The 24,002-nt window shown below is 35.7% G+C and overlaps 1 protein-coding gene across 1 annotated transcript in view; it reads left to right on the top strand.

Moving 5' to 3' along the window:
- Window positions 1-22,387, top strand: part of BCKDHB (branched chain keto acid dehydrogenase E1 subunit beta) — a 106,475-nt gene extending 84,088 nt beyond the window's left edge. Inside the window, exons 10-11 of the mRNA XM_083856894.1 lie at window positions 15,936-16,088; window positions 21,020-22,387. Of these exons, the coding sequence (XP_083713020.1) occupies window positions 15,936-16,076 (141 nt within the window). The 3' untranslated portion in view covers window positions 16,077-16,088; window positions 21,020-22,387. The remainder of the gene's footprint in view (window positions 1-15,935; window positions 16,089-21,019) is intronic.
- Window positions 22,388-24,002: the final 1,615 nt, after the last annotated feature.

Here is a 24,002-nt window from a genome sequence, read left to right as displayed (position 1 = left end):
GATTTTAGTGCTGATTCTTTGCAGTTCTTTGGCTGGATAGCTTTTAGATATTCCTCAGCGGCTCTCTTGATTTATTGCACTGTATGAAAAATAAAGGTTCACCTCAGTATGCAGGCAACTGTCAGGATGACCAGGGCTCACGGTAATTGTGTACTCTCTGTATGCAGTTTTGTATGTTCTTTATGGCTCAGATACATTAAATTTAGTGGTGATAACTCTCTGTATAAAGGGAACTAAATTTTTGATTTAATTATTGCTTGACGGGACAGTTGCCTGGGCCGGGGTAGGTGCAGGGACTGGGAAGTTTTGGTGCCATAAGCTCCCTCTGCAGTCCCAATGCAGAAGTCTCGGCACACAGAATGCCCAGGGGCTGCTGTGCCTCCTTTCTCCTCAAACTATGAGAAGGTTTTGGACAACTGGCTTAAACCAGATGCTGGCTCTAAAATAGCCAGTTGAGGTTAGAAACTGCCCACTCTCTTGGACCAATTTCAGACATTTTGTTGACAAAACAGTTTTAAATTAAATATTTTTCTGTCCAAATGCATCTTGAAGTTCTTTCAGGTAATACTCAGCTGTGGTTGCTGCCTTTTTCCTCTGGGTAGTACAGTAACACAAATTTATTCCACAGCTTCTGAGTAACAAACCCTGCTTTTAGGTCTTAAACCTGCCAAACCTCTGGTTTGCTTCGTTTGTATTCAGTGTTTGCTTTGTGACCTGGGGGGCTGAATTGTACTGCCCAAGGTTGGAGAATGATCATTATGCTATCCCTGCCTGCTGCACGGAGAGGAGGGCTCTGTGCCCCCTGGAGATGCCCCGTAACTGTGGGACCTCCACCCTGAGGAGCTTTGCCAGTCACTGCAGTGGTGCACTTATGTCTTGAAATGCATCCTGAGGGAACTGGAAGTTTTGGATCTGGAAGTTGCCTGGAGAATTTGCAGGTGTTTGGCACTAGAATTCAGAAATAAAAGTGGAAAAGGGCCCACAAAATTGATTTTATTGAGTAGAACAGATTGCTTTTCTCAGGGCCCGCTTCCAGAGCAGCGGTTGAAGCAGACTGATCACTGTCTTTGAATGAATTGCATTACAATAGGTATAAAGCAAAATCAGTTGTTTTAGCTCTTACAGTTTTTGACCAGATACTGCAGAAATGTGAATATTTGATGGCATGAATGCCTATCTTCATATATAGCCAAAATACCCAGGGACCTGAACTGGAGTCCTTGCCTGAGGGCACAAAAACCAGACCGAGGAGTTGTTTTTAAAACTAAATGTTTCTTGCTTTTAGTCCGCAGTTCAGTGGGCTGTAACATGTTCAAGCAGGAAAACAAGTAAAAGTAGAGAGTTTACTGCCTTAGGATGTTTTGTACTGTTTCTTTCACAAAAAATTCAGACCTAACTCTTTGTGTTATTTATTGCTGTCACCTCTGACTGAAATATGAGTTTTAAGTAAACATGGGAAACCATTTACCAACTCACAGGGCTGGAATTGTTAATGTCTATGCAACTATTTTTTTTTTTTGGACAATTCTGAGCCAGTCATTTTGTTTACATTGTAGAAAGAATTCAGAATGGTGATTAGTGGAAGTAATAATGAATGAATTTAGTGTTCTTATCTATATAAATATTAGTAACAATTATGAAATATATTCCAGAGAAAGTGTATGGGTTTGTTTTTACTTTGGTAATACCATATATTTCCTTGCATACTTTGATACTAAAAAATAATAGATTACCTCTAATTCTCTGTATGCATACCCCATTTCTTATGCAAATATAATTTGCAATGATTATTGCAAATTATCACAATTTTAAATAAATATTTTTAAAGCTTAATTTTCTATAAACACAGCATAAGATGATTGCAATCTGAGTTAATTGCTTCCATGTACTCTGGTTTGTAGTAGCACTAGAGCTTTAAAATCTGAAAGCCATTCTCATGCCTATTTCATAGCATGAAATTTAACAGTAAATTATGGAACATACATTCAGAACTTAAATATAGAATTGTTATTTTAAATAATTTCTTTCTGTAGTAAATTGATATGTTTATCATCTATTACTTTTTAAAACTTACTAAATTTAATTCTAAAGATCAGAAAAATGTAGACCATATTAGTAACTGTTCTTCAGAAAAGAAACATTACTTTTGATTTAAAAAATCCACTGATTGATACACTGGAAACCTTAAAAATTAGTTTTCCATACCTTAAAAATACGATAATAATTATTTTATGGTCTGTGGAACTCTGTATATTTAAGTTTTTACATTTTAACTCTTTCGTATAACTTATGCCTAAAGGGAAAATTATTCTTTCTGCAGCTGTTCATAGGTTTTTGTAATCAAAGCCAGGTTTAAGTAATACAATAGAAACATAAAGGGGCTACATTTGTATATTTGCTGAATAATGTAATTAATTAATTGCAAAATACATTAGAGTATAATATAATTAAAAAATGCACTTTAAACTTTAAATTAAGTGCAGTCAATTTAAAACAATTTACTATGTGCTGAAGCTGAAACACAAGTTTAGTTCCATGTGCTTTATAATCTGATCTCAGTGTACAAAATCTTTGGAACAGTATAAACATTTGTGTAAATGAATTGTTTTAAAATTCAGTTTTTATGATATAATTGCTCTGAATCATGAAACCTCAGACCTAAGATGTTCCGTCAGGGAGGCAGAAATTCTGGTAACAGTGATATCCAAAAAGCATACAAGAAATAGTTGATGAGGCCAAAGACAACTCACGTGGTGTTTCTGCAAAAACTTGAAGGGGAAAAAAAAAAAAAAGCCAGAAAACCCCACTCCTTAAATCCTACATTATAATGTGAAAGCTCCATGCTTTTGTTGGACAGCTGAGATGGATGAATTGTATTTTAGGATTGGCTGCTGCTCTAAATACAGTCAGACTTACACTGTTCGGTATTGCCACAGAGAAAAAGTTATCTACAGGCCCAAGTGTCGGCAATTAAATCCTGGAAGGCCCCTTGGGTGGCTAGCATTGACTGGTGTTATTCCAGAGAAACAAGCATTGCAATTCATTTATGAAATATTCAAGTAGAAATATGATGTATCTGTCCCTTTGTTTAACATAGTTTCAGTATTTTTCTTCAAGATGAACTGTAAAAGATGTTCAGACTATTGCATTTGAATATATCTGTAAGTCATGTTTAGATCCGAGACATTAATGGTAGGAAAAGAAGACAGATGAAAGTTATTGAGGACTGGAGGAGGAATAACCAATTTCACTGGGGTTGCTAATATTTAGTCCCTGCCAATCTATTATTCCAATCAAGCCCAAAGCTAATTACATGCAGCACTTCTATTCTTTCGCAAGAAAACAGATAAAGTCCCTCTATTTTAAGACTTACTATGATCTTTTTGGCAACGTACTGTTTTTTTAGAAAATACCCATGTCATATTTTTTGCTGGTTTTAGCAGGTTTTTCAGGGAATACTAGTTCTATCTTTCCAGGTGGAATTTCTGACAAACTTGGTGCTCTTGGTTGAAAGTTTGAGCTCCTTCCCTGTACTGTTTTCTGTTTTGTGTTCATGTCCATTGCATAAAATGCTCATATGAGGAGCATGGGGGATTGGGAGCTGCCATCCCCCAGATGTGCCCCCTAGCCATGAGCAGAAGCTCCCTACTTGGGCTCCCTTCTTTGCTGCTCAGTGGCACTGTGACTTTTAGGGTACCGCAAAGAGAATGCCTCTCTTTCCAATTTTACCCCTCTCTTCAGTTATTTATTATTCATGGGACTACTTTAAAAAAATAGACCTTGTTTATTTTTTATTTACTCGTAGAATAGCTTCAGATACTGTACTTGGGGATTAGGTTCCAAATATCAGATTCTTCCTGGCCTGGCCACCACCTTACATTAAGGATGCTGTTTGGCTGAGAATAGGAAATACTGAGTATAAAAACCTAGCATTGAATGTTGTGTATTGTAGGTGTCACAATATGCATTCTGCATATTTTAGGTGTCAATTTCAAGTATGCATATGCATGTGTCTGAATCGACTACAATATATATTGATATTGATGGGATTAATGTGATTATATGCCAGTGTATATATTGATGGATTTCTTCTCTATTCAGTCCCAAAGGGCTGCAGTGAAAGGAGACAAAATGTCTCTGAAATATGAGTTTTAACACCATATATTGCTATGTGTTGAGTCTGAAAATTGTTCCTATTTATTCAGAATGCCTTAGGTAAGCAGTTTATCTCTAGAATGTATTGAGAATGTTTCATATGTGCGAGAAACTTGGTCAGTAATACAAAGGAAGCAATCCACTGTTCAAAAATCAAATTACATCATCAGTGTTGCATTACCAAGACAATTTTTGCAGCTTTTCATTGAGAGGAATCCAACTTGGTTAAACCAAAACTGAGAAATCTACTTTCCTCTGAGGCAAAATCCTCTAATTATTCTGTATTTAATCACTGTCTATATTCAGAATACTAAGAAAAAGATTTCTTATGTAAGTAAGCTTGATGGGATTATCTGAATAAATGTGGATGTTACCATCTTCGCACAAGTTATAAAAAAAACTTTTATTGTCCTTTAAGGGTAGAAATTCTGATTTAACTTTTGAGTAGGAAGATCTGAACTTATCCCATTTTCATATAGAGTTACGAGCTTCTGGAGGGAAACATGTAGTTCTAAATAATATATGTAACATTATGTATGGATTTAGAAGTTTCAAGAAGCCAATGGGTCTACCCAAATTATAGGAGCAACTTCAGAAGTCACCTAATGATTTTTTTTCCCTTTTATATGTTTGATTACCTGCAATCTTCATTCACTTGTAAAGCTGGATGTTATACCAACTTGAAATATCTGAAGACGTTTCACCATCTGTGTACTGATAATATATGTTGACCTGTATCTTATGTCCAGATGCCCATACCAGTCTTACTGGTACTACAGATTTTGTAGTGGTCTAGCTTCTGCAATAATTCCACTTAATTGTGAACATTTGTCTCATCTCTGCAACTACCTGTGTAAAGATAGCCACTGCAATGAGATGGCATGGATTTGAATTTTTAGTCATAATTACTCAGTTGGGATTGATCTAAAAGTTGCATCTCTAATCTATGCACTACAGGCATCCTTTATAGTCAATAAGGATTAACATCTTCAAAGGATGGTACATTTCATTTTAGAGTAAACATCCCTATGGAGAGATTAGAAACTTTTTAGCAGTACCTGAGATCCTGTTGATTGTCTCCTAAAATTATCTTCCTTTCAAGAACATAAGTAGCTTTACTTGATTTTTAAAAGTAACAAGCCAATGAATTACACAGAACTGCCTGTTCTTACCCCTAAATGATTCTTTTGCTGGGAGAAAATCAGAAAGAAAAAAGTCTTGAAAACAGCTGTAATCATTTAGGCTGAAGTTGTTTATTAACCATTACAAGCCAAGCTTTCCTTTCTCTATATAATTTGTGGTGATCAGTAAAATAAGTAGAAATGCCTTGAAAAATTACAGACTGTTCAGAGAAAGATGCTTAAACCTCTATTTTTGTAGAGCATTCAAAGTAATACTGATTTTACAATGGATAGGAAACTATGAAGCCAATAAACCCCATAATTTCTGGAGTATCCCTGAATTCGTAGCAGAAACAAACCAGGAAAATAATGTTACATGTGAACTTTTATTTAGTGACTTTTTTTAAAGTCAACCACAAAAGAAGACATTTGAGAACATATTTCTTTTCTTGATCAAGAAAAAGTACAATGTCAAACATATAAAGTGGATCTTTTTGCTATCTAAACCCATATCAGCAGTGTCTGCATGTTTCTTTCTTACAGTTGTTAGCAGGATTGGTTGACTGTGTTTCTACCTTCTGACAAGTGAAAAATCTCACCTAACACAGTGAGAACAGCCCCATAATAACTTCTGTAATGGCTGGATTTTTTTGAATACTGTTCTTCTGTCTTCATAGCCATAAATTCCCTCCTAAAAGCATGAAGTACTAATTTTCTTCTGTTATTGTGCTCTGTTAAAAATGTTGTCAGCCTGTTTTTGAAACAATTCGTCAGTGAATTTTCTGGGCTTTATACAGTGAGTGTAGATTGTGCCAGATTAACCTGACAGATTAGATCTTGACCTTATAAAATCTTGTCAGTGCAAGAACTGCAAGGTATATGATGTGGGAATTGTAGAATGGTGGGTTCTCAAAAATATTAACAAGTTGTAAAGTGTAGCTTTTTTTACAACTTGGTTAGATTTTAACACTTTTGTAGTTTCTTAGTTACAAACGCCAGATTTTTTAAGTCACAAATTCAGTCTGTTATTGATGTAGTAAAAATTAGAATCCTGTAAATGAACTTGGCTGATATTGAGGCTCTCAGAGTTTCTGGATGGCTAGGAACTGCTGACTTTTTTTTTAGCATAAGCTTATAAATGATTAGTTGGGTGGAAGAGGAAGAGCTGGTGTATCACTTTTAGCTCAGTTGTGTATCCTGCAGTTGGATAAAAAGACAAGTGTGTTTGGAGATGCCCTTATGATACAAATAGTAAGGACTTACTTTGTTGTAGAAGACAGTGGTGAGGTGAACTAGTTTTGTTTTTTTAAAAATATTGAAACCAGATGATGTGGGTGAGGAGCTGTTGGGATCATCAGAAGCTGTGGAGAGCCTGCTGTATGAAAATAGCTTAACAGTGCCTGCCTTCTTGCCACTATCAAAAGGAAGACTAATGGAATGTAAATGCTGTTTATAAATTTACTGGAAAAATAAACAAAGGTAACCAGCAGAAAAGTGTTTGCTAAAGTAATACTGGGGGAAAAGTGTATATGAATGCATCTGAAATGAACTGCTTGAAATTAGAAAAAGGGTTTCAAGATGACCTGTCATACAGAAGGAGTGTAGATAAAAACCAATAACCATGTTACAGCATTATCACCACAAAGAGTACAATACAGTCTAATATGATCAATTTTTGATAAAAACTGTGACCTTCTGTGATGGCAAAGACAGGACTTCAGTTCTGAGACTTTGCTAAGTTTTGTATCCTTATGTTTTGTCAGAAGTTTGGGGGTGAAGCCCCAATTTGAGCTGTGCATGGCCTGGTGGTCTCATTTGTTGAGAGCAAATCAGACATTGTGGGCTGGTGGGCACAGAAATTTCCATGACTGGGTAACTGTTGTTTAAAAACGTGCTTTGATTTTGTGGCTGCCCAGCTGGGAGAGCACATCAGTGTAAGTGCACCTAATCCCTCTGACATCAGTAGGTGACAGGAAACCTGACTCAAGCAGTGGTGAGTTTGGTCACTAACAAAGGAAATAAAAGCTCAGACTTCACAGAACTCTACATTTTTGGTTCTCCCTTTGTGCTTCCTGTGGTATGTCATGTATCACAGTCTCTGTGATTGCAGGAGGTAGAGTTTATGCTACCGTACAATCACAGTACTGGATACTGGATGAAACCAGAAGCCCAGTGTACACTAATTCTCAAACAATCCTGTATTAGTATAATACTGGTGGCTTTTTTTTTTTTTTTTTCAGGGCAGATGTAAAATAGGATTGCTGCTTAATAATTAGCTTAATAAAATCAGACCTTGGAAATAGTAAATCAATGTTAATTTGTACTATAGTTCTGTTTTATATTTTTGATATTCTGATTTTCTGTATTATGCTTTTAATGCCATTTGTTAGCGATATCTAGTCCAGTAGAATCCTGATGGATTGAGTTCTGAAAAAATTTTAGTTAGTGAAAAAACTGAGAATTTCTCTCAAGTATTTATTATGTGATGGAAACTTTTTTTTTTGTTGTTGTTGTTGTTTTTTACTGTTTAGCAGACATATTGGGGAAGAAGAAAATCTCAGTTTGATTTTGCAATTCTATTGCAATTTTTCTTTTGCAATATTACCAATAGCTTATTTTTCCATTTCGTTCATGGCAATTTTATGCTGAGTGCTAGCTGAAACAGAAAAGAAGAAAATTGAGAGAGGTGCTTTGCAAGTAACTAAGGCAGCTGTTAGGTATTTTACTTTGTTTCTTCATTAAGAAATTTCACTGTACAATTGATAACATTGGTGGAAGGCATAGATTAGGTTATATAAAAGATTTATAGTTTCAACTTAAAAGCAGTACGTTCATTAGTGGAGTGAAAATAAAATGTGTAATTGTGTAAATGATTTAGTATAAAAAGTAAAGTTCACATAACCATTTTAAGTGTGAAATTTATTTAAATGTCCAGTTCTAAAACATAGACCAAGTTAAATACTTGGGCTTAATCCAATAAAAACTTTAGTGAGACTCCTAGAATATACATGTGACATCTACTGTTATGTTTCTCTCTTGTGTAAAAATAATTCATTCTGTTATCCATGTTTCTATGTATAATATTGCTGAATATGTCTCAGGTCGCACACGTTTGTTTTTATACATGCATTTCATCGACTCTTCAAAATCAGGGCAATAATTTTGAGCTGTTTGTTCTGGCATAAAAGAAACTCAGAATTTCATAGCCTCTGAAATATGTTATTCTTCTTCTTCATTTTTGGACCAGTTTTTAAATTAAGAGATGTAATGCTAACTGTTTATGGTCTTATTAAACATTTTAAAATAAAAGTGTTCCATTTACAGCCCATTTCTTGGTCTTTTATAACAGAGTTGGATTGCCTATTTATAGCTGCAAAAATTAATGAAGTATTAATTTCTTATATTCTTAGAGGTCTTGTTTTCATTTGTTTTGTTGGCAATATTTCATTATGCTGGAATCTCGATGTAGCCTGTTTGAATAGTAATTTACGAAATGAAGTGTAGAATGATCAAAACAATAAAAAATTGCATATCTCTAGGAAAAAAGAAAAGCTAATTACTGTAAGAAATTTGGTAAAATAATTATTTCATGCTTTTTAGGTTAGCCTGTACTCAAAAGCTCAGTCTTCAATGTAATTAATTTAGTGTTTCTAAGTATGTTTTTGCATAAACCTTTACATTAAAACCCCATTACATTTTTCTCCAACTTGTTACACTTTTTCTATAGAATAAAAATGATATCTCTATTCTCACCACTCAGATTTCTTAACTGGTAATTTTGCTTTTATATGAGAGAATATTTATTATTCGCTTTAAGGTATTCTTCTACCTGAGGGCTTGAACTGTCATGCAGCTTCTGATAAATTAAATTTATAAGTAAAACAATGGCTTGGTTTAAATAATGCACCATAAAATCCTTGTATCTTTGTGTCAAGTGATCTAATAATCCCTGTCACTCTGAGCCTGTTTTGCAAAGGTCATCATGTAAAAAATTTTGGAACGATACTAGGTATGCCCACACCTTTTCATGGGAGGACAGCTTTGTTCCTTTGTACTTGTTTCTCCCTGGCTGCCTGGCCAAGCTGTGGGCTGCCCTGGGGAAGGGTTTGGTGACAGTCACAGTGACAGCACCATTCTCACTGTGATGTCCCAAAATGCAAATGATTTGATATAAAAAGGGAAATGTGCTGGTTTAAATTGTTTAGTAGCAGCAGCTGAAATTGCATTTCCTTTGAAGTTCATTAGTGTGTGTTGAGTGAAATACTTCTATGAGAATTTTACTGTGCCAGATATGTAGACTGACAAGGCTGTCTTTGCAGGAATCTCTCAGCTGCCTCGACAGCTGTAAAAATAAAAATACCACTCACTGACTATTAAAACTCTTAGCAGAAAATCCTTCCAGTCACTTTTGGCAGCATGATGAGCTTAACCAGAAGATGTTTTTACAAAATACTTAAGTAATTAGAATGGTAGGTGATAAATGATGATCAAAAGTATAAAGTCTGATTATATTGGTAGCATATTTCTAGCTTTGTTATTAAAAGGTAGGAAGTAATTAGAAGTAAGTTAATCTTTACTGAAAAGTTTAACAAATCTTTGTTGTGCAGAACAACTGCTCGTTCATGCAGAAAAAATGACCTGTGATCTGCAAACATTTTCACATAAGAATAATTTTATGCAGGCACTTTAGCTCTGTTGATATCCCTTGGATTATTCAGCCATGTTATTGTACATGTAGCAGTTTGCAGGATCATTTACTGAACAGATCAGTTAGTAATGCCAAGTAGCTAAATAAAGCAAGAATGTTCAGATACTCATGAGCCTGGGAAATCATTTAACTCTGGGGCTTTGGGCATGCTTTTGGAAAACGTGTGGGTCCTGGTGCAAATATTTGTAATTGCCACTTAAGAAAGTGCACAGGAAACTTGGAATATCCTATAGAATAACATAATTTGTAGTGACTTTGCTGTAAGGTGGTTTGCTGCTATGCAGAGGAACAAGTTCTGTTTGAATAATTTTGTCATATTCTGCATGTCTGACACAATTGTGTAGGAAAAAAACAGTATCTCTAGTATTTGTAGCAAAAAGGTGGGAAGTGATCATCTATCAGACTGCAGTTAATTATGAAAAAACCTGACTCACCAAAAGACATTCTTATGGTTCACTTAAAGAAGCATATTCCATAAGCTGGAATTCATTCCTCATCCTCTTGAGTGTACAAATGTTCTGTAACATTTATTTTGTGGAGAGGAATTGTGCTGGCTGCTGCACCTCATACCCCAAACAATGCAAATTATACATTTACTAGGAAGAACTTAATTCCTGTCTGTGTGTTCTTCTGAATTGAATGTATTTCAATTCTAGTCCTAGATTCTACTAGAGTCAGTTTAAATGGTGTAATATTTTTATACCAAGTCTTTGACCTTTTTTCATAAACATAGGATAAGTTGAGAAGAAATAAAAATTATTTTTTATTAATTTTCCTCCTTGTTGAAAAGATAATTATTTGACATAAGTAAAGTTTTGGTTTTGTTTGGTTTGTGGGGTTTTTTTTGTTTGGTATTGTAAATACCTTGGGAATACAGTGCTGATTTCTTTGTGTAGTTCTGCCACCCAGACAGCTCAGCCACTGACCAAAGCTCTAATTCCAACGGCTTCAAGTTAATGCTCTTGCTGTGAATGTTTGTTGCAGTGGTTCTGTTAACTTGACAAGGCAAATTTAACAGACTGTACCAGTTGTGTATTGGGTTATTAAAGATCGTTCTATTCATTTTTGAAGCTGATAAAAATGAAATTAGAAGGAAATCTTCAAGCCTGTGTATGAATTGTTCATTTGATGATATAATACTTAATCTTTTATAGAATAAATTTGACTTATTCTATAAATACTGTTTTATGTGAATTATTACTGTAAAGACAATATTTGCAGTTACTGCTTTTTAATGGTAACAAGGCAATGAATTACACAGAACAGATTTTTTGCCCCTAAATTTTTCTTTGTTTTATAGTTACTGAAGTCTTTTGTAATTAAAGATACAATCTCTTTCAGCAAACACAAAATAAATAATTTTAGCAGCTAACTATTTTTCCATATTTAAGAAGATATTGATTACATAAATTCAAAAAATTGGTAACAAATAAAAGTGGATCATAATTATTCTGTGCTAAGTTATATAGTCTTAAAGTGATTTGAAAAGGAGGAAAATATTTGATAGAAGTTTAAAGTTTACAACATACATCTGCAGAGTTCTCTGAGGAAAAATTGCATCACTGTTGTAACTGTCAGGAAAAGATTTATAAAAATACTTTAAGACAAAAATGGCTAAGGTGTTGGAAAAAAAACGTTCCTCTAAAGAAAGAACATACAGATCTCTCTCTCTACACATATCTCAACTTGAAAATATTTTGTGGGTGCATTGTATAGTACTTACGTAGCTCATAGAAGTGACTATTAATCAGAATATGACATATATATGTTGTCAAAGCAAATTATGTTTAAAATGTGTAGCATTTGGTGCTTGCAGCTTTAAAGGAAGGTACTGTACTACAATTGAGAAACATGAAAACTGCAGATGCTTGACTTTTTTGTTATAGAAAGTGGATTTTTTTTTAAATAAGACATTATTTTTTAGCAGAAACCAAGGAAAAAGGTGTTTAATCTTTATTTAGTGTCAGCTTTATTGCATGCAATCCGCATTTTATAAAATGGGGCTTGCTTGACAACGTCTTTAGAAAGCTCGTTCTGAAAATCTAAGCTATGAGTTAAAAACTAGATTTTATTGTGAATGAGATTGTCATGTTCATTATTTTCCTATAGCAGTTTTCATCTTGTTTTTTACAATAGTAGGTAATTTACAGTTGAAAATCCATCTGTGAAAGTAATGGATAATGTCAATGTAACAATCAGCAACAAAGTGATCTGTAATAAATTTACTTAATTGTTTAAACCCTACACTCTAGTTTATGGCAACAGCATAAATAAATCTGAATAAAAATCCAGAACAGAAAGTGAAACTCTGATGCAATAAGTTTTCCCTCTGGAAAGTTCTTCAATTAAATATGTGGGGTTTAAAATTTTATAATTTGTAGATGAGATGGCAAAATTCAGAGTTCTAATTGACAGAACTGATGACAATTCAATTAAAGTTTTGCAACCTGTAACATGAATTCCTGAGTTTAAATTTTGTTGTTATTGTCAGCCAAAAAATGAATACTCTTGCATGAAGAATGTTCCTATGCTTTGCTTTGTGTAATGGGCTTTATGTTTAGTCTTCTTTTTATTATAATAGCTATAATACCGAAATAAATATTAAGAGTTCTATTCAAGTCTTCATATTCATATTAGCCTTTAATATAAACTTTTTGTTTATCATCCTTCAGAAAGTAAATTCCTGTACTGAAAAAGAGTTGTAAAATCAGTGGTCTCATGTAGTAGCCATCTGACCTTCTAGTAGCTGTTAATTTTTTGGGGTAGCTGTAGTGTTGAAAAATAAGAATAGTATGGGAGAGACCCTGAGGACATAAAATGTTGCAGAAATAATTTATTTTTAAGGGAAAGCTTTCTCACTTAGAAAGTATTCTACACACAAGTAGAAATGAATAATTAAAAAAAAAATCCTATTTACATATTTTAATCCATGCCAGCTAGAGGGGAAAAATTGAAATAGATCTCCAAAAAAATGGAAATAAAGAAAGTAAGACTATAACAGGGGGAAAGATTGAGTTTGAATTTGTCTGATTTGCTAGCTATGCATTAAAGTCTCATTTACCAGTACTTATTTACCAAAGTGTTTGCATTTGAAGGTCTGTTTACTATGACCGGATTGTAGAGATTCCCTTCAGAGGAAGAACAGACTGGAGCAAAAAAAACTCTTTTAACTATCTTCTTCTTGCCCAGATGCCTGAAAGCACTTCCTCCAAACGGCACATGAGATTGCTTTATTTTTCCATACATTGCAGACAGATGAGTAATGTTTTCTCTCAGTAATGCCCAATAATGGACTTGGTTTTTTTATTTTATCCTTTTTGTACAACTGTATATCTCTGTAAATGTCTGCAGTTCTCACTGAAAGATTTTAAGTTTTTAACTCAGAACCTTGATTTAGCAATGAGTACCTGAATCTCTGGTAAAAGTAAAATGCTTTTAGCTTTTGGATAAAGCTAAAATAAACTGGGATAAAATTTTCTGTATTAGCATACTAGGATACTGTAATCTGAGGAAATAGATTGAGTGTTCCACATACTGGAGGATCCATTTCACATACAATTATGCAACATCCAGCAAGTTGCTGGTTTTAGCTCCTGTTCTAAAAATCAAGGCATGTGATTGTTTTAAAGTATTGTGCGTGGTATGCATTGGACTGATTGCTGTGAGTTTCAAGAACAGATTTTTACTGGGACCTGTGCTCTTAAGTTGTTTTGAAAAGTCCTAGTAAGTGTGTATGAAGTATCAAATGTTGAAATAGAATTATGTGACCAATTATATGCCTTTATATGCTAATATAATAATGTATTTTCCAGAAAACTTTGAGTGAAAATCAGGCAAATGAAGGAAAATTCGCAAAGGTCATATTGAATAACAGGCCAGAATTTGGCCTCTGCAGTTCGGAAGCAGAGCAAGAAGAACAGCAATTTAATGTTTTGTGGGATTTTTTTACCTTAAGAAAAATCTAGATTTATTGCACTAATAACTATAGCTGTTGCTTTTGTAAACACTTATTTTTCTAACAAAATATTTTTTTACTTTAATTGAATTTTGGAAGTTATGGATATCCTGCTAATAGAGTATGACTTTTTCATACAGGTTTTCAAAACTAAACATTTTACACTGAATCAGAAATCCCATGCCTACTACTTTACTTCCAAAACCATTTAACTTTGAAGTTTTTTTATAATGTCTTTCCTAGAAAGATATCAGTCTGTTTAAACAATCTGTCCTCTAGATAGTGGTCTGTGTTGGGTCCTTGAAAACAGCACTGCAGGACTAGGAGGCTGTGCGTCTAGAATATGCTTGCATGTTTTGGTGTAATGCAACTGACAGGTGGATTGGGCAGTCAGTTTTGGGATGATCCAAAAACTATTGCCTTGTCTTATTGGTCAGTTACAACAGGGGACTCAAGTTCTGTTTAGTATCAAAATTGCCCTGCACAGCAGGTAGAGTAGAGTTCAGAGTAGAACATCATTATCTACCTTTTGGACCGATAAAGGATTTATTGCACTCTACTTCCCAGGATTTTGTACTAATGTTAATCTTTCGCCTTACAAAGGAAAGAGTGCCTGGAAATGGAGCTCAAAAATATTTATATTGCTTGCATATATATTTTACTTCAGACCTACTCAGATTGTGAAGTTCTCTAGGTGAATTATTGCACTATTCAGTGTAATTGATGCTGTGTGCAGTCACACAACTTCTTGGACTTTCGACTTTGGTTCATTTTCCAGAAAAACCCACTTCACAATGCTGGAGTGAAAGGTTGTGATCTCAGTGTGTTACCAGTACCTTCTATACTGCCAAATACTGTGATGTATAGAAAGTACAGTAAGTAGAGTTAGGCTGCCATGGACTGCAAGGCCACGTGCATTCAAAAGATTTCATCAGTCTGAGAAAATACTTAGCACTCATTTGTAGAAAAGCATACATAGATTTTTAACTATTTTCCTTGTGGGCCTGGCGAAAAAGGACCAGTAGATAATACTTCACCTTCCATTTTGCTGAGCCAAGTACAGGGGAGGTTGGCCAGCATTTCTCAGTTGCTGCACTCTGTAAAGGAGAGACCAGGAGGAGACATGTTTTACTACTTCATTTGTCTGCTTTGGAAAGCAAATACCTGTGCTAAAGATATGAGGGGAAAGGGAGCTGATAATTAGCATCAACATCAGCTTGGTCTGGCTAAGTTATTTGTACATCTACTTCTTGCAGATTTTTGTGGTCTATGCCATCATTCTGGTACTTGAGAGTAAGAAGATGGAAACCCCACTATTTATTTTGTTATTAAAGCTGATAATGTTGCATATTTACAGGTTACTTTCAAATTAATGTGGTATTTGTAATATTTTGTGCCATTCTAGGTCAAGTAATGAAACTCTCACAGTCATTATCAAATCTGATCTCTAAGTAGAACACAAATTGTAGAGGGTTGAGTAGAGCATGGATCTGACACAAAGGCTGGAGATACGCAAATCCACCTAATTTTCATAACTGCCTAATGCTTAGACAGAGCCTTAATAATCTAAGAGTTCAAAGAAGTTTGATGTTCCTTTATCCAATGAATAATATGCAGCCTTAGATTATATAGTTTTTCTATATGTTTAAAAGTGACACAGGAAAGAGACTCTTACTCCTTGTTCCTAAAATATTTGTTTCTTGGCAGCAGTTGTCTGGATGTATAGCAGATGTACTATATATAACCTGCCTATGATTAAATGCAGCACACATGTAGAGAATGAAAATAACATTAATACAAGTTGGTTTTATGATAAGGACCTTTGTGCAAGGGGAAGCACTATTCTGGTTATGACTACTACTTATTCAGTGATATAAATAGAACTTTGAGTTTCCAGGACTGTCCGTCTGGCAAAGTTCATTTGACCTCTATTTGTGATGCAAGACTCCTGAAAATAATGTCTTCACTAACATTTATTCTGTATTTCTGTTAACAGGAGGAATGCTTTTTGAATTTAGAAGCTCCTATTGCAAGAGTGTGTGGCTATGATACTCCCTTCCCTCACATCTTTGAGCCCTTCTACATCCCAGACAAATGGAAATGCTATGATGCTCTTAGAAAAATGATTAACTACTGAGCAGCAGTACAGGTGAGAAATAACGTCTTGTACTGGCAGCTTGTCTGCAAGGGTTCTGACAGGAGAGCTGCAAGGCTTGGGGCTATAGTACTACTCATTTATTTAGTTTATTTTGTTTATTTACTGCTAGTTATTTTTAATAAGAATTGCCTCTTACAGCTTTGGGCCTTCAGTCTTTAAGGTGTCTGAATATTTTGGAGTACTGCTATTGAAATCAGTGTTTAAAATTACCTTGCTTAATCAATCTGAAAATAAGGTGTCTTGAATCCTGAGAAGTGAAAAGAGTATAAAGTGAAAGAAATACTTAAGCAGAGAACGTATTTTCATCTCTGTTAGAATACTCAAGAGTTACTTCATAGGCAAACCAGTGTTAAATGTTATAATTTTTCAGTCCTCAGGGTGGGCTGTAATCCTACAAGATACAAATAACACCCAGTTTACCCTGAATATCTGCTCTGTATTGTAAACATACACAAACTTTTGGAAATACATGAAGCATCTGTAGTGTCTTACAGTTCCGTTGAAGTACTAATATTCAATATTTATTATAAAAATATTTTTTCTTTATGGTCTTCAGTGTAATTTGATCATACTTTAAGATTTCTGTTTGCAGAGCACAAAGACTGTGAAATAACACACATTTCTGTGTCTGTGACTCACAGTCTGTAACATCATTTGTTTCATTATAATATTATATTAAGTAACATTTGACTGTGGGGTGGCTGACCAGGATTTAGAATTGAGCTGTGGGAGAACTGCTGTTTAATGACCAATGTTTTAACAGTTTAGAAAATGTGTTAAGACAATGTATTCTGTGCTTCCTTTAATTGAACAAAGTAACCTAGTTTTTGAGATCTTGACGGATCTTGTACATGGGAAATGAAAAGAAGAAAGCAACAGAATCTGTAATGGGCAGACAGGGGATTTTTAGTTGTTGACACCAAAGACAGGAGGGCCAAGGTGGGCTCTATATTAGGGGCGCCATCTTCTGACCATATTACCTCTACATTAAACTGTGAATTAAATTTAGAGCCACGGATAGAAGGTTACCAATACCATAATGTTAATTTCCTTTATATAAATAGTCACTTTCAGGAGACATTTTGGCATTCCACTCTGTTTGATTTCCTCAATAGCTGATAGTGAAGTGCCTGTATGAGAAATGGGATTGCTACCAGTGTCTCTAAAAAATAATGTAGTTCTACTTTTCTCAAAAATCGCTTGTTACTGACATACCAGAGCATTTCATAGAATCACAGAATATGCTGAATTGGGAGGGAGTCATCAGGATCATTGGGTCTGACTTCTGACCCTATGGAAGACACCTCAGGAATCCCATCACATGCCTGAGAGTGTTGTCCAAATGCTTCTTGAACTCTGTCAGGCTTGGTACTGTGATTACTTTTTTAAGGTGCCTATTCCAATGCCCAGCCACTCTCTGGGTGAAAAACCTTTTCCTGATAGCCAGCCTAAACCTTCCCTGACTCAGCTTTTCCTAGAGTCCTGCTTTATCATGAGAGTGAAGAGATCAGTGCCTGCCTTTCCTCTTCCCCTCACAAGGAAGTTGTAACTGCAGTGAGGTCTCCCCTCAGTCACCTCCAGGCTGAACAGACCAAATGCCCTCAGCTGCTCCTCACACAGCTTCTCCTCAAGGCCCTTCACCATCTTTATTGTCCTCCTTTGGACACTCTCTAACAGTTCAATGTCTTTTTTACCCTGTGGCACCCAAACCTGCCCCCAGCACTGGAGGTGAGGCTGCCCCAGTGCAGAGCAGAGCGGGACAGTTCCCTCCCTTGCCTGGCTGGTGATTCTGTTCTTAATGCACCTCATTTCCTTGGAAGTAAAATTAAGCTGTTTTCTGACCTGTCATCTTTTTTTGCAGAATATGTAATCAATGCTCTCCTTTTATATAATAGTTTTCCTTGCCTTTGATTTGGGTTGAAGTACACTCATTAAGGACTTACTTTCTTCTTTTCTTTGGCACCTCTGTAACAAACTCAGGGAATCTTAATTAAAGATAATGGCTTGATTATATCTGTTCCTTGAGGTGAGTTACTGAGCCATGCTCGGTAGCCTTTGATTTGTTACTTTTGAAAGGAAACCAAGGGACCAAATGTTGTTACCTCTGTAAGAAAAGGGAGGCAAAACTGAGAACATTTGGTGGTTTAGAGACTTAGTTAACCTCCTATTCCTCTGTAGGATGGTAAAATGAGGGAGGTATGAGCTGAAAAAATGGGTTCTGAGATTGCATCGAATTTGCACACAATCCAGTGTCATTGCTGGAAGTCCACAATAAACCTGGTCTAAAACATGGAAAGTCATCTGCGTTTATACTTAAATTTCTTTTGTGGGCTGGACCACACAAAAATATCAGAGGAGGTTATTGGTCAGCTGAAAATGTAGATTTAGCATGTCAAGGAGCAGGTTTATTGGGGATTGTCTGAAAAACAGTGTCAAGACACAGAAAACTCTGCTTTCTGCTTTGTCTAACAAAATATCCAGATGTTGGGGCCCTTAGCACCATATCTTTTGGTTGGTGTGCCTAGATATTAGTGTCACAGAATGAGCTGCTCAAAGTTTTTCTGTGTTTTTCTGTGAGAGAACGTTAATGTGCCTTGCTGTAAGGCACATTTCAGGGGAGTATTCTCTTATTTTTCTGTCTGCTACACATTGGTTTTATGTACTTGACACAGTAGTTGCAATAGCACTCCATTCTGCAATCAACTCCACAGAGTTTGCCTGTAAGGTAATGTTTCTTATGTTTCTGAGAAAATGGAAGGACTACTTTATGTTTGCTTCTTTTTTCACTTGTGGTAAGATTTGTTGCTTGCCATTGGTATGGAGTTGATGAGGTTATGTGTGCCAAACCATCTCGTGTAGTTTCAAGAAATGGTTTTATATTTTGTGTGGGTTTGAGCACAGTCAGTCCTTCTGGATGTTAGAGGAGTTGGGCACCTTCATGTCCTACTGTTGGAGAGGCAGAGGAGCTAGGAGTTCCCTGTGGTGAAGAGGGGTATAGGGTTGGATTTTGAGTTGCAGAAACGGTCAAGCTGGTGTTGTGGTTTAACTCCAGCTGGTAACTCAGCCTCACACAGCCTCTCTCATTTCCCTGCAGTGGGATAGGGGAAAGAGAACTGGAAGAGTAAAAAAAGCTGGGTGCTGTGGTTAATAATTTCTAAAGACAGCATTATTATCTTAATGTACATGTAGTTTTGTTCAGCCTTTGTTGACAGCATCTCACACACAGGTAGTTGCTTATCTTGAGTTTGTCAGTATAGATGGATTTCCTGTGCAAAAACAGTGTTTGTTAATGTGTCCTGTATACCTCACCAATGAGACAGGCAAGAGCAAAGTCTCTGTCTTTCAGCAGCTTCTCAGTTATTAAAATTTGTACCTATGTTAGCTGTAAGAGAAATAGCTTCCAGGTAGGCAGCTGTGTTCCAGATAACTCTCCGTAGCTGGAAAACAGATAAAGATTTAAAAAGCAGTGAGATTAGGATGGATATATATTTCCTGGGTAAATGAAACAGTGTCTGGCTGTTTGAAGAGGGAAAAAAAAAAACTTAAAGAAGGAGCAGAAGATAGCCATGAAACCGAAGGAAATAGTGACAAATTTTATAAAATATACTGTTCTCAAGTATGTTGAGGGCTGACTGTAGCATAGAAATAGGCAGGTATTTGAGTGCTTTTCTGTTATATTTTGCAGCTTTTATTACCACATTTTCATATTTTGTTTTCTTGTCAAATTCTGAGTTTTAAAGCTGTTCCTTGCTAGGTTACAGTTTACCTCTGTGGCAGTATGTGTGTTTATGGAGAGCCATTGTTACTGTTTCAGACTTAGTCTCTAAAAATGCAAAGTTATCACTCTGAACTTCGTTGCAGAGCAATTTTATGAGAAGTTTAATCTTGGTACTTAAAGGTTAGGTGATGTTAGAGGATCTTACAGGGTTGATTTAATTTTTTTTTTTCTTTCCAAGCATGCATTTGAAATTGGTTGTGCTGGGAAACAGGAAGGGACCTGGTAGGTACTTTAGTTAGTAATTGTGTCTTCCTTGCACTCCTGGCTGTTTGGCAGGGCTTCATACAGATTAGTTTGAGCACAGGACAACTGTACTTCCTCTCCCTGTTTGATAAATAAGATATGAGAGACTGTGCAAGATCTTTTTAACCTAACAACCAGTTTTTTTTCAATACATAAATCACAAATGTGGCAGGCTAGACTGCCTGCTTAGTAAGTGCTAACAGTAACCCAGTAGAATAAACAACCCACCAGAAGCTTGAGTAGGACACAACATTCTTGGTTTATAATCTTTTCCTGCTGGATGACAAAAATCATGCAAGTGGCCATTGAATCATGGCTTACAACAAGTGAGTAGTCCACATATAATATACCAGTCTACTACAGCTATGAGTTAGACTGTAGACTTAGTATGGCTGCTGCAAGTCTATACTTGCATTCAGACATTGCTGAGAATTCATGCAAGATCAATAATGAAATTATCTTTTAAAAAATCCCTCTAAACAGGAAAGGTGTTGACGATAGTTTCTTTAGGAGACCCCTCTTCTCTGTAATAGTAGAATGATAGTATATTAAATAGAAAAAACACAAAAAATTGCTTAACATTCTAGAGTAGGAAGGGAAGGTATTCATCATAAAGTTTTTTTGCGTAAATGGCAATAATTAATGGTGTGTTGGCTCTAGGTATCATTTGTAGCATTTCTAATTTCTGTGGGTCTACCCTGGCAGCTTTAAAGATGTAAAATAGTATCTAATACAAAATCAGTAAGTAATTGGTAGTAATTTGTTTTAGTTCATACACCTTGAAATTAAGACATTATGAATTTAAGAAATAAGATTACTCTGGAGTGTACTGTCTGTTTAATGTTCAGATATTAGTTTCAGTCTTCAGATTTATAATTTTTTTTGTCATCTTTTTCTGCAGAGAGGAGGAGAACAACAGGGAAATACAGAAGCTGCCTTCAAAACTCTTGACATTTTAAAAAGATCTTTTGGGTTTGGAATTTACATAGCAGACTCTTATTTTAACTCAGCTATCCTGATTGTTCATCTTGGCTATTCTTCAGCAAGTTCAAATTTTCCTTAATTATGAAATCAGTGATGGGCAGGTGATTGTTACAGTAAGTAGTTTCAGATGTATTTAAAGATATTCCAGATGTTGAATGAAAATTGCACACTGCCATGCTTCACTAAGTTACATCTAGACTTCACTGTGTAAATATTAGAAGCAGAATTTTATTCAATAAAACATATTATGCTCATGTTGTCTCTTAATTTTGCTGTTGTTTTGGAAGAATTCAAAGAAGTGACTTGAATGTGACTCTATTTTCAACACAATACACTTTAGACAGCCAGACCAGCTTGTGTGATGGAGACCTGCTTTAACTGGTGGCATCAGTGTCTTTACTTGAGAGGCTTAATGCAAAATAGTCCCTAATACTGATTTCCCTTTCTGCAAGGGGAAGTCCATTTTTCTTGAGAAGAGAGGAGAGCGTTTTTTGCTTTGTTGCTGTGAGAGGCTTAATTGGTACATCTTTGCTGCAATATCCTTCCTTTTAGAATGGGAGTGTGTCTGCCACTAAGCAGAATTGCAAAAAGCAGTTCCTCTTATTTTTGCCTGCTCTGCTCTCCATACAATCCAGTTTCATGCTGCATTGCTCCTTACCAAATGGGGGAAGGAGTGGGGGGGTGTTAAGGAGATGGATGCCAATAGCCAGATAATCACACTTCTGTGATTATTCAGGGGGGTCTTTCTGAGAGAAAGAAGGAAAACCTTTGTACACAAACCTGATCAGGACAATCCTCAAGGTGACAGCTGAAACACACGAGGGAGGAACCTGAGGAGGATAACTTCACAGCCAATATCAGTGGATCTATGGAAAGTGCTAAACGGTTACCTTTTCAGGTCCTACCATTTTGTGTAAGATTGTGTTCATAGTTTTGTGCATTCCCTAAAGAATCCAACAACTGATAATGAAGCTTTTTCTTAATGTATCCAATCAAAATGGGATTGTTGTCAAATCTTGTACATCTCCTGTAAATGCCATGTATAGAACTTGTTTATTGTCTGAAATAAGATAGATACATTACATACTTTATATTTTTTTGCGCTGGATGGAAGCTATTTTGATCATATGAAGAAAAAATGGTTTTAAAAATTATTTCTGTCTTTGTAGAACATCAAGAAATATTTTAGTAGCTGTCTCCTAAAAATGTACTGTCACTGTATTTCGAAGCATATAAAATAGATGCAATTATAGTACTGCCTTAATAAAATGAACTTTGGTAATTAGTGGCCTTAATAAAATATGCTTTGTATTTACAGTTTTCACAGAAAAAAAGTGATTTTTAAATTAGTGTAAAGCTTAAGTTCAAGTTGCCTGTATTGAAATATGGAATAATATATTTCTTAATAAACATGTGGAAAATATTTGCTTGTAACCTGCTGCAATCCGGTTGAGGGGCAGGTTTTGTGTTTTCAGTGACTGGTATTGTGTTGGTTTTAATAGTATAAAAAATTGTTCCTTTCTCCTCTGTTTTGGGTAATAGAATATTTTTCCCTGGCAAAGATGGATTAATGTTCTAAAACAGTTGTTGCTCCCAAAAGCCTGCCTAGATGGCAGTATTCACTCACATAACCTGTGCTCAAGGATGGAGGCTGTTTAAGTGTGTGTTATGGAAAAATTACTTACAGTGCTAAACTGGATGGGAAGGTGTATGCTGGTACATACAAATAACTGTTTCTTATTAAGTTTCTTAATAATAAAATCCAAAGAGAAATCATATTTTCTGGTTTTTAACCACTTAGGTCTCTTAATTGGATATTCTCAGTTTTAACCTGGGCAATGATTGTTTCACTCTAAGTAACTCCAAAAGGAAAAATCATGTCACTACTCCTTGCTGATAGTCCAGAAAATTAGTAATCTATCTAGTCATGCTCATTTAACACCAATTGCTGGAAGTACTTACGGTACAAAGTTTATTGCTGGGTCCTGAGATCTTCCCCGAAAGACTTGTCAAGTATTGGAACAGCCCCAGGGAAATAGGGGAGTCACCACCCCTGGAGGTTTTTAAAAGATGTATGTTCAGCTTTGACATTAGGAATATGGTTTAGTGGTGGACTTGATTGTCCCAGGTTAATGGTTGAACTGGGATGATTTTAGAGGTCTTTTCCAGCCTAAATTATTCTGTTGATTCTATGAAAGACCTACACAGCCTTCATGGCACCCCAGATTTATTAACTGCAGATGAAAGACTTGTATCCTCTTCTGTCATCTAGCTCAGTTAAGTCTGTACTGCCATAACAACCTCACTGTAATAAACAGTGCACTGATTATATAAAAATTGAATTTAAATCATTAGAGGTATTCTTCCTCGTGGAAGTGCGTGTGTTTGTAAGAGGATTATCCAGTAGTACATTCTCACTGCAGTAGCCAGGAGCCTTGACACAATGACCTTCTGCTCCTACGGTCTGATAATCAATTCTGAGCCCATTAATCTTTCCAGACAGCTTTCTTGCTCCCATAGCTAAAACCTGGTGTTCCTGGTGCACTGGTGTACTGCAGAAGCTCTGTTCTAGCCACATAACTTCAGAGGCAGCAACTGAAAGGAATCCATTCAGCAAGCTGGCAGAGATTGTTATCACAGCAGCTCATGGGGTTCAGTGAGCATTATATGTTCATAACAAAATAAGCTGACACAGTCTGTAAGCTCTGCCAGATTTCAGCAGACCCGAAATAAGGATGTAATTCTTTTGTAGCTCTTTTTCAGCTTAGCTGCTCTGCAAGATACACGTTGATTAGATATGGGAGAGCTACAGCTGACTTCAGTATGAACAAAATTTTTAGAACTTGGTTCAGTTACTTATGCTTTGGCATCAAATAGTATTTGAGACACCCTGGGGTATC

Source organism: Zosterops lateralis (assembly GCF_965231275.1).
Source record: "Zosterops lateralis genome assembly, chromosome: 3".
NCBI classification, from domain to species: domain Eukaryota; kingdom Metazoa; phylum Chordata; class Aves; order Passeriformes; family Zosteropidae; genus Zosterops; species Zosterops lateralis.
This window is presented reverse-complemented; position numbering and strand designations above follow the sequence as displayed.